General features: G+C 48.4%; 6 protein-coding genes across 6 annotated transcripts; 3 read left to right on the plus strand and 3 right to left on the minus strand.

Moving 5' to 3' along the window:
- TRV_07599 (uncharacterized protein) lies at window positions 1-2,046 on the plus strand (the record flags this gene model as incomplete). The annotated part of the gene is made up of 3 exons (XM_003018359.1): window positions 1-73; window positions 138-1,788; window positions 1,956-2,046. The coding sequence occupies 3 exons, from the start codon at window positions 1-3 to the stop codon at window positions 2,044-2,046; spliced, it is 1,815 nt and encodes a 604-aa protein (XP_003018405.1).
- Window positions 2,047-4,349: 2,303 nt separating this feature from the next.
- TRV_07600 (uncharacterized protein) lies at window positions 4,350-5,495 on the plus strand (the record flags this gene model as incomplete). The annotated part of the gene is made up of 4 exons (XM_003018360.1): window positions 4,350-4,563; window positions 4,662-5,112; window positions 5,183-5,257; window positions 5,321-5,495. 4 exons carry the CDS (start codon window positions 4,350-4,352, stop codon window positions 5,493-5,495), a joined length of 915 nt encoding a protein of 304 aa, XP_003018406.1.
- A 372-nt stretch (window positions 5,496-5,867) lies between these two features.
- Window positions 5,868-8,363, minus strand: TRV_07601 (uncharacterized protein; the record flags this gene model as incomplete). Its single annotated transcript, XM_003018361.1, has 2 exons — window positions 5,868-8,257; window positions 8,309-8,363. The coding sequence occupies 2 exons, from the start codon at window positions 8,361-8,363 to the stop codon at window positions 5,868-5,870; spliced, it is 2,445 nt and encodes an 814-aa protein (XP_003018407.1).
- Window positions 8,364-9,901: 1,538 nt separating this feature from the next.
- Window positions 9,902-11,116, minus strand: TRV_07602 (uncharacterized protein; the record flags this gene model as incomplete). The annotated part of the gene is made up of 4 exons (XM_003018362.1): window positions 9,902-10,087; window positions 10,155-10,447; window positions 10,506-10,885; window positions 10,965-11,116. 4 exons carry the CDS (start codon window positions 11,114-11,116, stop codon window positions 9,902-9,904), a joined length of 1,011 nt encoding a protein of 336 aa, XP_003018408.1.
- Window positions 11,117-12,238: 1,122 nt separating this feature from the next.
- Window positions 12,239-12,735, plus strand: TRV_07603 (uncharacterized protein; the record flags this gene model as incomplete). Its single annotated transcript, XM_003018363.1, has 2 exons — window positions 12,239-12,364; window positions 12,553-12,735. 2 exons carry the CDS (start codon window positions 12,239-12,241, stop codon window positions 12,733-12,735), a joined length of 309 nt encoding a protein of 102 aa, XP_003018409.1.
- Window positions 12,736-13,769: 1,034 nt separating this feature from the next.
- On the minus strand, window positions 13,770-14,414 carry TRV_07604 (protein kinase, putative; the record flags this gene model as incomplete). Its single annotated transcript, XM_003018364.1, has 3 exons — window positions 13,770-14,005; window positions 14,079-14,244; window positions 14,301-14,414. 3 exons carry the CDS (start codon window positions 14,412-14,414, stop codon window positions 13,770-13,772), a joined length of 516 nt encoding a protein of 171 aa, XP_003018410.1.
- Window positions 14,415-14,546: the final 132 nt, after the last annotated feature.

Raw genomic sequence — 14,546 nt, forward strand, 5'->3', positions numbered from 1 at the left:
ATGAGTAAGAATAGCATTGGTGATACGTCATTTTCGTATGAAGCCTTCTTGGTCAACATGCCCGGTAACAAAGGTAAGCTTATTTTGATATACCTTATGAGGTGTCCTAGTTGAATTAATTTGGATACTGCGGATAGCTGGGGCAAAGATTTCGTGCCATTGGAGGCTTCCTGAGCCCGCTGGAGACGTGAATGCACAGAGATATTTCTACTCCCTTGATCTGCTCCTGCAGATAGAGATTGTTGCTTGCGAAAACAACGAAAATGGGAGCGTTATTCCGTATGCCACTGGCACCGTCCTTGAGAATCTCGTCCATGAGTGCTACAAGGTTCATGAAGCGTCAGGCATCAAGGTTGAACAGGCAGTAAAGGTGATACTTGTCCCCAACAATGGATATCTCTGCAGGACTGATGTCCTTGAATTGAGAATGCGAAATTCTGCATTTGTTGGCTCAGTTATTCGGTTTCCACCTTCTCCTGATGGCCATTTGTCATCGATTGCAGTAGCCGATTACGGCAAATGCAGCTTCCTAACTCTGTTATCTTCGGCTCCTGGGGCGTTACTTGCGAAGCAGTCCTTAACATCTCATTCTGAAGCATTCGCGGTATTAGAAGAAGAGTTGAGAGTTCGGTTGTCTTTCAACTGGGTGCTTCCGACTAAACCGACCGTACGCAAAGTAGCCCTGATCGGAGGGCGTCCCATGTTCGACATACATAAAGGATCATATGGCCATCAAGGAACATTCGAGGCAGCTTTAGCCCTAGGTATATTGGTAGACGTCGTCGATCGACCGGGGCATTGGCTTGAAGGAGAAACGTATTCACATCTAAGAAATGAATTCGTGGCCGTTGATATGACCAACGACGCGGAGCTTCCCTCGAGGATTGCTGAAGCACTCAAAGGAAGGGGAATCGATGCTATCGTTACATTCTCGGATGAAGTTGTGGTCGCCACGGCGAAAGCAGCAGAGATATTGGGCCTTCCAACCGAGTCCGCACAAGCGATTTTACGTGCCCACAACAAATATGAGACACGCAAAGTGCTAGACTCTGATAATACCCAGACACAAACATTGCGACTAGATAATGCGGCGCAGCTGGACGACCCTCCTGTAGCTATGAAGGTGGCATATATGCAATATCCGTTGATTGTCAAGCCATGTCGGGATGGCGCATCCCGTGGCGTCAGGAAAGTCAACAACTATGCGGGCATGCGCCAAGCAGTGCAGCAACTAGAAGAAAGTGGCCTCTCGAAGTACGGAATTCTCCTCGAGACGTATATCGATGGTCCAGAGGTAGATGCCAACTTTGTGCTTTGGGAGGGCGAGGTCCTTTTCTGTGAGATATCTGATGAATTGCCCTGTCAGGCAGATGCAATGGATGCGACTATTTCGGACAATTTCGCGGAAACCATCATGTTGCTACCAAGCAGGCTGGATCCCACAGAAACACAGCTTATTCAATCGTCCCTTCATCAGAGTCTTCTCAAGCTAGAGTTCCGCTCTGGAGTCTTCCATGTTGAGGCCCGGGTGCGAAATTCTTCCATGGGCTATATCCAAACTGATGGTATCTTGGACCTTGCTGACGTCGTTCATTCAGCAGCAGCGAAAGACCAGCCAGATGTGTTTCTGATTGAAGTCAATGCTCGGCCACCCGGGCTGCAATGTGTGTTCGCTACCACCTATACATATGGTGTGGACTTCTATGGGCTTCAGTTTCTTCGGGCACTCGAGGATCGTGAGCGTTTTAGGGCTTTGTCCAAACCTTTCTCCTGCCACGCTCAGTACTGGTGCGCAATAGTAATGATTCCTATCCACCGCCCAAACATCATAGTACCGGATGACCTTTGCGAAAGAGTAATTGAACATCTTCCAGAAATTACTCCGCACATGTCTCGGGCGGAGCGCATTACTTGGACAAAAGTCGTATCACCAGTAGGGGGAACAGGGTTTATAGGGTATTTCCTATTGTACTCGAGGACCAGCAGAAGGCATTTGTTGGAGGTCGGAGGTCGTGTCAGAGAGATCTCTCAAAGGATATTGGATAGTTGACAGTTTGAGGGTGCAACGGAAATACCATTGTAACTAGCCGAAGAACTGAGGAACTTACTTTCTCCATGCATTTAGAGAGATAAGCCGGTTAAGTACAGCAGATAGTCGAAAAGATGATGTATTCCCCACATTGCAGAATGAAGTTGTGATAAGAGTGGCACGGAAACAGCGGAGGCATTCCAGGTTTTTGTTTGATTGCGTGTGGTTTGGCGTTCGCTTTGTAGCTAGAAAGTCTGTCGGTAAAAAGTATTTTTGTAACTAACTATACACTATGGCCGACTGGGTTTAGATTTCCGGGATGACAGGTATCATTTTGGAGATATCATTTGTAATTACTGTCCGTTTATTGCATGGTTAATGACATCCTAAGCTAGCAGTAGCCTAGATATAGCCATATTCCAGAAGCTCAAGTGCACTAGGTATATCTCTGGAACAGGACCGAGTGTGGTATAGACGGCCTCTATATCCTTTTTGGGTATATTCTTTTCGATCAGTTTTATTACTTAATAATCAAGCTTGGTCCTTGTTTCATCTTCTCTAGCAGTATTTGCCAAGAGCTTAGGTATGCGTTATAATTCTCAACGTGTGGAGGCCAAAACTCTTGCGCTATAGCCGCCTAGATCGTATCCTTCTTTTCAGTTAAGGCCCATCGACCTTAAAAGAGTCAAACATTCCAGGGTGATTGAAACGTGGAGGTGGAGGTACTGGATAACTTTTATTGACATGGCCTATTATAGTAACTAGTTAGCCAGCAACAGAAAAACTTACGGAGTACCCCCGTAGCCCAAGGCCATATATCTGTTGCAGCTGCCCAGGGCATGGAATGAGCGGATCGAGCAAAACATAGCGGTGGCCAGATCTACCGAACCGCAGCAAGCCTCTGCTTAGCCCACGGACAAAGGAATAAGATGGTATCGTTAATGTTGTGTAACTCCTTTAAACAGCAGAGCTCCATGTTAAGCCGGCGATTTGACTGCTCGAAAAGGACGAAGTTGTGGTGTTTGACGCGTTGAGGTCGAAGTTGAGGCTGAAGTCATCACGAGAATTTTGCCAAGACCCATCTCGTGAGCTGACTAACCTAAAGAGGATTAGCTGGCGGCAGGGAGCTCCCGCACGCGGATAAACCTAGTTTGCACCCGAATGCCAACCTATGGGAGCAGAACAACGACAGCCACCCTCACCAAGCAAGGGCCGCGAGGCAAGGCAGCAAGGCCTCGGGGCTCGCTTCAAAGAGCATGGCTTCTACGGGAGTGACAACGACGGGCCGGTCGATGTAAGCTCACCTGCCGAGAGAAAGATGGTAACTAATCGCTTGACGCGACGGCCATATCGGGGAGGGAAAACGATTCAAGACGCGCTCTCAACTGGCGTTATGAACCGGTACCAGGATTCATTTGTCTTCGGATGAGTAGGGAGTACGGAGTACAGAGTAGAGGAACTACCGGTACAAAGCGTCCGCTACGAAAAGCAGAAAGAAGTGCCATGGCTAAATCCAAATCGCCGACCGCCAAATACCCAAGCTCATTCTTAACATAAGTAGCTTGACTGCATGGCTTGGCTAGCTAACAACCAATATTCTTGCGATGAAACGTTGGATAAAGCTCACTCCGTATTGTTATACCATATTTCAATAAATGGCCGCCGTGTCTGACGCCTTACGGGCGGCTTCAAATATATCTCCGTTTTGTACGGACGTAAACGAACGCTTTGCGTCATCCCGCCCCATGAGTTAATCACCCTGCAGCTTGGCCGCCAGCCTGAGTGACGAGTTAACGATTAACCCTAGCCTGAAGGAATGTTAGACATTAGATTGCTCAGGAGGATGAAACGGAGAGTCTCTGCCGTGTGTTGGTCACTTCTCAGGCATATGGTGGGTGGTCTTGCGTGACCTCTGTGCGTATATATCCCTGGGGAATCGGCTGTCAAGCCTGATCAGCCCGTGTCCAACTGATATTTAAATGCATTCCGTTACCCGTGCGAGCGGCATGACACTGGATTTCCAATGCATGGCTGCCATGCTCCCCCTTCCAAGCCGCAGGGTTCAGCCAGGGGTCCCGTTGTATTACCTGGCTGCCACCAGTGCAGCTCAGCCTGGAAGTTGACATAAACTGGTTACGGCCTTTTTGACTTACTAACCTGAAGGATCAGTTTGGCCTAGAGATATTTAAATACTATCCCTTCTCGCAGCCCGACTCTCTTTCATATCTAGGGCTATACTTTGATACCCTTGCACATAGAATCGTGTCCCATACTCCGTACCAGAAAATTTATCAGTTACTGATAGCTAGTCAATATTACGATGGAAGGCGGAAGCCCCCTAACTTGCACTGAGGTGACGGCCCAGTGTCCCGTCGAGGCCTCGATCTACGGATACTATCCTAACCGGCCGATCAACGCTGCTCTGGTCATTGTCTTTGGCATTCTCATGCTCGTCCAAGGATGGCAGACTTTCAAGTACAAGACCTACACCTACAGCTTTGCCATGACTGTTGGCTGTCTGGGTGAAGCAATTGGTTTGTCTAGGTTCTATTCATCAGTCAAAATCTTCGCGTTAACCAGATACTGGCAGGTTACGTCGGTCGAATAATACTGCATGACAACCCATTCTCAGCGACCGGCTTCCAGATGCAAATCACCACCCTCATCATGGCTCCCGCATTCTTTAGTGCAGCCATCTACCTTACTCTTAAACATCTCTGTCTGGCGCTGGGACCGAACTTGTCTCTCCTCAAACCCCGTTTTTATACCTGGATCTTCATCGGTGTCGATCTGCTCTCGCTCACGCTCCAAGGTATCGGCGGTGGTCTGGCGGCTACTGCAAAGCAGAACAAGGCTCAGCAGGATGCCGGTACTAATGTTATGATTGCCGGTATTGTCTGGCAGGTCTTTACGCTAACTTTCTTTGGTTTCCTTGTCGCACATTTCTTCTGGAGACTCAGGAGTGAGAGGAGGCACGGTGCCAATCCAACGGCCAAACAGCTCTGGGGTAGCAGGAAGTTCAAGCTATTTCTTGGAAGTACAACCGTTGCCTTCCTATTTATATTCATCCGATGTGTTTACAGGTATGTTTCTTTCTAACGTCAGACTGGTTTAAGCACCTATGTAGATGACGGCTGACTCTGATTTTACTAGAATTGCCGAAATGGTTGGTGGGTGGAGAAACGAGATTATGCAAGACGAAGTCTCCTTCGTTGTCCTTGAGTCCTTGTAAGTTGTGCCCCCTTTATAAATACCACGTACTGGTTGTGGCATGTCTAATCCGGTAAATAGCCTATGTCTAATCGCTGCTCTGCTCATGACCGTCTTTCATGCAGGGGACTGCTTTCCCCAGATGAGAAGCGATTTTGTGGCTACTAAATTTGTTGACTCGCTCCCCTTGTCTTCCGCCGACACATCCTATACTGCTGTTCACAAGCAGCCGCTTATGCCTGGCGAAGATCATTGATCATTCAATTACCCTTCCTATCGTTACCTCCTTACCTTTTGTTATATGGATGAATGTTGGATTTAATTATGATTTAAATACGGAGTCATGAGTTTGAAACCGGGAGGAAAATATCTACTTAGATGAAACTGATGCAGGCGCCTGTCTCGTCAGAAAAAAGGGTTCATAATTTTGGTATCAAGTTTGTCTAAAATACATATCTCGTCATTTTCTCGTTCACTTTTGTCTTTAAAATCATTAGAATAGTCTCATAGCGAGAACGCTCATTAAAACATTATAAACCATTATACACCAGTAACTCCGTGCTGTTGTCCATCCGAAATGGGGGAAAAGTCTAAACTGGGAAATGGAAGAGCAGGAAAAAGTCGGTTTCTAAACGTCTCCCTCAAGTCTTCTCAGGCGGTCAATGCCAAGATGGCTTTTACCGTCTTGGCCATAGAAGAGACCGAAGGCATACAGTGCCTTGTGGCTCTCACCAGGCGGCGCGACGATAGTTCGAGTGATAAGATCCGTCTTTGTTTGGGGGGTGCGGAAGATCTTATCAACGAGCAAGGGGCTTTGATAAAGGAAGCTGACAGTGTCGGCGTAGGTGTACAGAGGATGAGGGAGGTAGCGTTTGCGCCTGGGCCAGATAGCTAAGAAGGAAAAGGCATATAGGATGGCAAACCCAATGAGGGTATAATAAGCCGGGAAGTAAGAGGAGATGCGCACCTGCTCAAGCTCGGCGTAGAAGCGCGCCATGAAGACACCGCCGGCAAGGATGGGCAGAGCGAGGGAGGCGACGCTTATAAAGGAGATATAGGCTACCTTGTAGTGGCCGGCAACGAGAGCGTGGAAGGTGGCTTCAAGAGGCAGACAGGCATTGTAAGAGAGCAAGAGAGATTTTTCTGCAAAGGCGCCGCGCGGGGAGGAAAGGTCAGCGTAGGCCTGGGCGGCGCGGAAGTAGACGTCAATGGGCTGCCAGGCAAGGAAGAGGAAGTTTGCGAGCATGGCCGGGATGAAGCTGAAGAGAAAATTGGAGGAAGAGAAGCCGGACGCAGACGGGAGAGTTGGTAGAAGAGGCAAGAAACCTCGCTCCAACGGGCGGTTGACGAAGCTGACGGTAATGAAAGCGATCAGCAGAACGAGAGAAATGACAATCCAGACGACAATAAAAGTATCTTTGAGGAACCAGGGTACCCATCTATAGCGGAAGAAGGGTGAGTGTAGGCTTCTTTCGAAGGAATCCTTGCTGTGAAGGTCCTGTCGCTCGAGGTCAATGGAATCAATGTTGTGGTTACTGCTCGTGCTGTTGCTTCTTCTGTGGCTATGGCCCTTTTCCAACAGGCGGTCGACCGAAGATACTCTCTTCAATGGTGCGGCCTCCTGGCCCAAGGCGTAGAAGCTATCCTCGGGAGCTGCAGAAGATTTCCAATAGCCTAATCGTAATTTTCTGGGAGGAAGATGGCCCGCTACATTAGGAGTGACCTCTGACTGGTCAAAGTCGTGCAGCACATTTGATCGTTGGATAAATGGGATGACGTCTGCCAGGCTTACGGGGTCCCACTGGAGACCACTGGTGCCAAAACCGAAGCGGGCCAGCAGGGCGAGCAAAGCCAGGGCAAGAATGGAGTAGAGGGAGAAGAGCGTCCAGCCAACTCCCTGAACGCTGACCCAGCGGAAACCACCATCTTGGAGAGTGCCATAGAAGCGAGGTTGGAATAGACAGCTGAGGAGAGGCACAGTAAACCAATCGACGCACCAGAAGACGAGCAGACAGACACCTACGACGGGCTCGCCATAGGTGAAGTGGGAGAGATCTGGCAGAACAAAGTTTCTAGGCAGCATGGACAGCCGCTGGAACGTGGTGTCCCTCGCCGTCTGCGCGCGGGCTATACCTGAGAGAGGAGCTATGCGGTAGACAGCCGCTTGCAGGACAAAGATCCACAGAACGAACAACATGCCGATTATCTGAGGCAGAAACTCAAACAAAAAGTATTCCGAGCCGCCAAAGTAGACGTATGCGGCCATTCCATCGTTTCTCGAAGACCAGATATTGATGAAAGCGAGGGCTGCGGCCATACCGAGAGTGAGTAGGATAACAGGACCAAGCAGTACCGGTCGAAGAACGTAAGGAACAAAAGTGAGCGGCGCGTTGATCGGGGGATCGACAGCCAGGAGGATTCCGGTCTTTGGCGAGCTTCCCATTTTGTCATTGTCATTATCATTATCATTATTGTTAGTATGATCATTAATTTCCTTTTTGACATTTGTATGTGTGTTCCGTGTATGGTCATCTTTGTTGATTTTGTTGGTTGCTGTGGTGTTGGTGTAGTAACCGAGTCCCTCGTCAGGAACAAGGCGCTCAACAGGATAGTCAGCAGAGGTAGCTAGCGATCCATGGCGTCCATGGCCCGTAAGTTCCTCGTCTCTGGTCAACTGGTCAATGGCAAAGCGAATGTAAGGTGAGTCATCCGTAGCTGGAGTCGGCGTGCCGTTCTCTGCTCGAGCTGCGGAGCTCATGTTGACAACTCTAGCCGGTATGGGCGTATCTCGTGCCTGCGTATCTGTCTGTGTCTGTGGTTGTGTCTCTGCCTGTGGTTGTGTCTCTGCCTGTGTCTGTCGACGGTCTGGAGAAGGATGTCGAGAGGAAGCTGTTTGGTAGGGGACCACAGTGACTCTACTGGCGCTGGAGTGAGAGGTCAGGTCTGAGAAGGAGTAATAGTCGTCGGAAGCAGCAATTGACTGCTGGGAGGGCGTGTGAACCAGCTTCGGCTGGCTACCTGGGCAATTAATCAGTATAAGAGCTTATAGAGGAATAATGGCCGACTTACTGCCAACGACCTTCAACCGAGGCGTCTCAAGTGGGTGCTGCTGGTGACGCTGCATAGTGGGTTTGATTATGGGTTATTGGGGGGGCTAGACGGTGAAGAGGAAGAAGAGGCAAGAGAGTGACTGGGCCCGCCGACTTCTTATCCTCGCCATCGTTGTCCTTATGAGCTTGCTGCACTAGGACTGGCGGGTGGTTGGGAGTTGTGTCCCCGTCTGGCTGGCTGGCGCGGTGATGTGGGAGGCTGGGAGTGGCCGCCGCTGCAGGCCCCAGCCTCTTCTTTTGGGCCTCTCCAGCACAACGTCGACATCGTATCATCACTCCTCCTTTGCTGTATTGTTTCATCTCAGGTCCTCCCCGTGTTTCATCGTGTTACTGTGACTGTCACTCCAGCTCGTCCCTTTTGTTTCTCTTCTCCATCTTCTCTTCCTCGTCGTCGCCCTTTTTTTACAAGTCGAAGTTGTTGTTTTACTTTTTCACTCGGGCCGAACTTGCTTAGTAATACACATATGATGACAAATTAATTTTGTTACTTGCACAGCCAGCGAATCAAATATTCTGGAGCGTGCGGAGTTAAAGTTGGCAAATTTTTATTGGTTTGTATTAGTTAACTAAGAAGTTTAATTGCTGACTAATAGCTTAAAGACCTCCAGCCTCCAAACCTTCTTTATTCTGGCTTTTTCCACTGCGGCGGGCATGATGTTTAAGTAGATATCTGACGAGAGCCCCTTTCATAGGAATGGAGCCTGGGAGACGGCATTGGGAGGATATACTAGCTGCAATAGCCTAAGATTAGGTTGATTTTACGGAGTGTATCATGATTTATTTGTTCTGTGGAGGCAAACAGAAGACCAAGTCCTCCATACTCCGAGCTACTTACACCTAGATCTGTGGCGTAGGCTTGTAGTAGAAAAACGCCGATTTGATAAGAGAGAGACGCTATATAGCTTAGGGCATTTGTTTCCCACGCTCTTTGTGCTCTTCATGGCAGTTGTCTGAAACTTTCGGCTTCCGAGTCCCAGTCAGGAGTTGCGTAGAGTAATCCGTATTTGGTTCCTCCCCTCCTTCAACCCTGCATATCAAAATGCAAGGTGAAACTAGAAGAGCTACAACACCCATAGCTGAACCCGAACCTCTACGCAACTGTATAATGACTAGTCGACCTGACGAAGTAATTAGTTAATATGATTAGCTCACTACCAAGGGGGTAAATATAGTACTTAACTGACAAATCAGACGAACCGGGCCTTGGGGATACTGCTTCTGCTTGCCATTGGTCCTCGGGGATGACATACAGATGACGAGTGTGTATAAACCACACACTTAACAACCAAGTTATCCAAACAGATCGTCAAGAATGCTGCTTGGGACCGCCTGCAGCCAGAAGGGGCTGCATAAGAAATGCGTGCCGTGCCAGATCTTCGGCTGGAAGCCTCTCTTCAGGTAACCATGTGAGCACTGATCGTAGGAAATGTAAGAACATAGTACGGCTATCCCCTTCCAGGCTCCGCTCGCGTATCTCAAAAGATTGCTCCGGGATAGGAATAGATCCTTTCCAGTTGGCTATGAACAACACTTGTTAGCTTTACAAGGCACTTCACAATTGCTGGGTTATGATCATACCGTTTTCATCCCAGTACTGAAGGCACTTGTCGCTTCGTCTTATGAACTCGAGAGGTGGAGGCCCAAGAAGTGACACCATTTCAGCTAGGTGCTGTTCATCATTCAGTAGGCCGTCTTTTCTTGCGAAGAAAAGATTTCCCGTTTCGAGGAGATCCCAGGTCTTGAACAATGAAATTAGTCCCACCTCATATATGCGCAGAATGTTTTGGTAGAGATAATCCCCTTACTGTGAGGCCGGCTGCCCAAATATCCACTTTAGAATCCCATTCCATATCCAGAATAACCTCCGGGGCCCTGTAAATCCCTGGCATAACATCACCCTTGTGCTTGTCACCGATGCGCGCTTCACCGAAGTCACAGAGAACAGGCAACCCCGTGTTTATCGGCATGGGTTGCGAGACATAGATCGTGCGGTCATCAAGAACCTTTCTAGCGATTGGCTGGTTGGCCTCACCATCTTCGATCTCAGAAAGGGCTGTAAGATCGGTTATCCCCTGGAGGATGTTATTTGCAGATATGTCTAGAAAGTTCAGTGCTTGGGGCCCAAGTGTACATGGTATGTACTAGGTAAAACATACCTGTGTGGACAATCTTGGCTTTATGTAGATAGTCTAGCCCCAAGAGGATCAACTGCATGCTCCTTTGAACCAGGGCCTCAGGCATCTGCTTGCCGGGAAACATGTCAAGGAATGCTGTGTAGCTCATCCCAAGTGGTTGGTAAAGCAAGCACTGGTGTTGGTTCCCCGTTGGACCCATGATATTGAAAGAATCAAGTATCATGCGAACAAACGGTGTTCCGGGGTGTTTGATGTTGCTCGCCCTGAGATGGTTGCAAATGGCAGTCTCATTACTTTGCCGTTTGTGTGAAGTGCATACTTTGAGAGATAGATATCGATGACTCCTAGCAGGAAAGTTGGTCATCTTGAAGACACAGTATGCGCGCATATTTTGGGAAACACTAAGGTACTAACACAAGATCCCGACAAAGCCAAACTGTAGACGAGATACCAAAGCCAAGTTTAGCCACTACTTGGTACCTCTCCACGAATATCTCGCCAATCGTAACTGGGTAAAAGTCGCCTGGAACATAGGAGGGTAGTTCCTCCTCTTCTACTTTCAGCTTTGGGTCGAGAGCCACAAACCCCGACGAAGGGAATCTGCGTGGAGGTGCGTGAGATGTCGAAGCCATGGTCCTGATTGCCGCAGGGCAAAAGTGGAATAGGGTAGTGGGCAGCGAGACACGGCGGGTATTTGGGAATGCGAGGAGTCGGGACGTAATAATACTAGCAGGTAGACGAAAAGAGCCTCCACACATAATGATTGGAGCCAAAATAAGGGCTGGGCCAAAGTACGCCGTGAGATAATAGGCGGCTACAGAGAATACACAAAATGTGTAGGTGTGGTGAGGAGGGGGCTGGTTTGGGGAGCGATGATGATGACGATAGGATCTCACTCCGGTGGACTCCGTACGTAGTTGGTCGTGCAGTGGACAAACGATAAATGGTAAATCTTTTGACTGCGTTAAGATGCCAGCCTTGGCAAGTGCCAAGACATCTCCCGAATCCGCGATGGGACGGGACCTCGGGACTGTAACAGTCACATGATTTCATGATTAGGTGAGGTTCCAAGGTTCCATTCCATCCGTGAGGTAGATCCATTTAGGTTGGCCCGATAACTAGCCGCCTTCGCCAAGATAGCCTTACAATCCTCAGACTTCCCATACCCTCCATCCACTTGTCAAAATCCCTTATTGCTTCTTCTTCTCGTGACCATTGAAATAGTTGTTGAATCCAGCCATCTGCCTCTCAGCATTGGCTGTGCATGAACTTTTCCTCGGGTTCCGATCAACAGTAGTTAAACTTGACGTTCTTGAAACACGAGCTGCATACCCCTCGTTTGGATACCCTGTCAATCTACGCGCCGGCCCCCAATATCCAGATTTAGGAACACTCCAGCTTCTTGGTACCAATAGGAAGTGTTTATTATCGCAAACCTCCAGAAATAGAAGTATGGAGTGGAAACGGCATGATACCCCAAATATATCCAGTTCATTTCTCCAATGAAAGGTCGTTCAGATCCTGTATGATGCACAGGCTGGGTCAACTGAAGGGCCACTCAGTGGGCAAGAATAACCGCCGTCTGCTATTATCCGTTGTCAAGTAGGGGGATAAAAGGCCCATAATTTTCTGTATGATCCTTTGTTCCTGACCAGAATATGAACAAAAATCCGTTGGTTCTACCCACAATCTTTTGAGGAAACTTAACGCTTCTACTTTCTTCTCTTAATCAAACCCAACACACCTTCAAAAAGATGTTTACCTCCACCAAAGCCTTGCAAATGGTATACAAAGGGATCTCCCTCGAGACACTTGGCTCAGAGGCTGGACCCGAGTTCATGAAGACGGTTAACATTGCGAGCGGGAGCATTGAAAAGAAGGTGTGTTTCACGAAGTAATTCCATTACGACAGTAGTGCTGACCAGGTTTCACAGTATCCACGGGTTGCTTATGCGCAGATCCAGTAAGAAACATTTGTCACACTATAACTATCTAATACATCCTAATGCAAGTATCCAAAAGGGGCACAATGCCACATACATCGAGCAGAGACAAGTCTGATAAACAGAAAGTCGTCACTGTCGGATACCACACCAGTTCCGGCACAAGACTCCTCTCAATTCATGCCCATGACGACAGAACCTGGAAAGAATTCTTCTCCCGACATGGAAAACCGGAAGCCGCAATCTCGGCGAGCTTGCAGAAATCATCGGACGCGGAAGCATCCAATGCAGAAGAGTCGAAGAAGTAAACCTCAGACCAATACGCACTATTTGAACGGGAATCCTCATCCAGTCAACCATGCATTCCCATGGTCAATATGGCCTGCTTTTAGTGTTACTTTTCCTCCTTCACAAACCAATGCCATTCTTATCTAAGTTCATGTGACTTGTGTTATATTGATGTGGTTTGCTGGTTTAAAGTGGTTCTTTACTTCCCCTGGTATCATTATCAGCATGTTTAAGATCACTGCATTATGTAGGGGGAATGTGCTTCTCAGTAGGGCGACCTAGGCTCGACTAAAAGCCGATTTAATTCCCATGTTCAGCTCTATCACTTGGTTAACTTTTGAATGATAAGCATCTATCAGTTATTCTCACCTTTTCTGGTTCGTTTCTATCTATCATGGAAACTGCAATATTAACACTAGGTTGCACCATACGAATGGGCTTAATTGGACATCAAATAGCTACAATTTCTGCTCCTAAACGGGAACAATGGTTATCTTCAGCTCATCAAACACCCACTTAGCATCTAGACCCTGGAGGTATTTCCTCAAAACACATACGCCACACCAGTGCGATGATAAAGATAACGGTCGTGGTACTACTAAGAGGCACCGGAGAACCTTCGACTCGTGCGCAACTTTGACAGCAACGTGGCGATTCAACCGAGTGTCAAGGACTAGCCAAACTATTGAATAGCCCCCAAGTCCAAGGTTATTCAAGAGGCGCTATCGCAGAGGTTTCTCAAAGGCACCACTAGAATAGGTTTCGTGGATGGCGGTAGTGGGTAGAGCCTGGCATTCATGGTGCAACAACGAGCCAAGGGTTGGCAAGGGGAATATTTTGAACTGTAGATGAACAAGGGATGATAGGGTTAGTTTGAGCTTTTTTTGTCAACATGCTGCTATGCACGCTAATTCTATTGATCACTGACAGGCGCAGGTTAGCAAACTCGGTTCCACTACTGCTGCTCAGGGACCTATGAAATCGTCAAGATACAGCAAGCCACCATTCTAGGGCAGAGTGTGTTCCTAAGTAGTTACGCAGCTGCCCATTAACTTCAGCTCACAGGCAGAGGGTCTTTGTCAGCTTTGATTTGTCCCTGGATTCCACTTCCAAGGCCCGCTAGCAACCATGGATCGTAGATCAGCTCCTCGGTCGTCGGACGCTGCTCGGGGAGCCAGCGAAGGATCCTCCGCAGAAAGCGTAGGAAGCCTGGCACATCTTCACCCTCAATATCTGCAGCTAGCCCCTCGAGAGATATCTCTGGGAGAGGAACCACATTTTTCCAGTTCCCTGTTCCGAATATGATTTCGTCAGTATATATAGGGAGAGAAAATGAGATTTGTTGTTGTAGAAGTCGACAAACCATTTTCATCCCAAAAGGCCTGACATAGTTTGCTCTGGCTCCAGAATTCGACAGGTGGTGGGCCCAGGATAGCGGCGAACTGCGCAATGAGATACCTATCATCAGGTTCTCCAGTCTCTGGGTGCTGACGGTTGAACATGGGGTGGGGAGCAACAAGATCCCAGGCCTTCAGACAGATTATTTAGCTAGAGAGGAAGAGATCACTGAGGTGATGTGACTTACCACCATCGCAACGCTCCAGATATCAACCTTTACATTCCATCTCATGTGCATAACGACCTCGGGGGCCCTGTAGATATCGGGCATGATATCGTCAGTATGTCCCTCCTCGTTCATCACCCTGGCCTCTCCAAAATCACAGATCAAGGGCAGCCCTCCGTTCGGAAGAGGCAGCCTACGCATGCTGTAAATGGAGCGATCCCTTAGGACTTTTCCGGAGATGGATTCTTGCATTCATCTTCCTCATCT

This window comes from Trichophyton verrucosum (genome assembly GCF_000151505.1).
Source record: "Trichophyton verrucosum HKI 0517 chromosome Unknown contig01030_1.f1.exp, whole genome shotgun sequence".
NCBI classification, from domain to species: domain Eukaryota; kingdom Fungi; phylum Ascomycota; class Eurotiomycetes; order Onygenales; family Arthrodermataceae; genus Trichophyton; species Trichophyton verrucosum.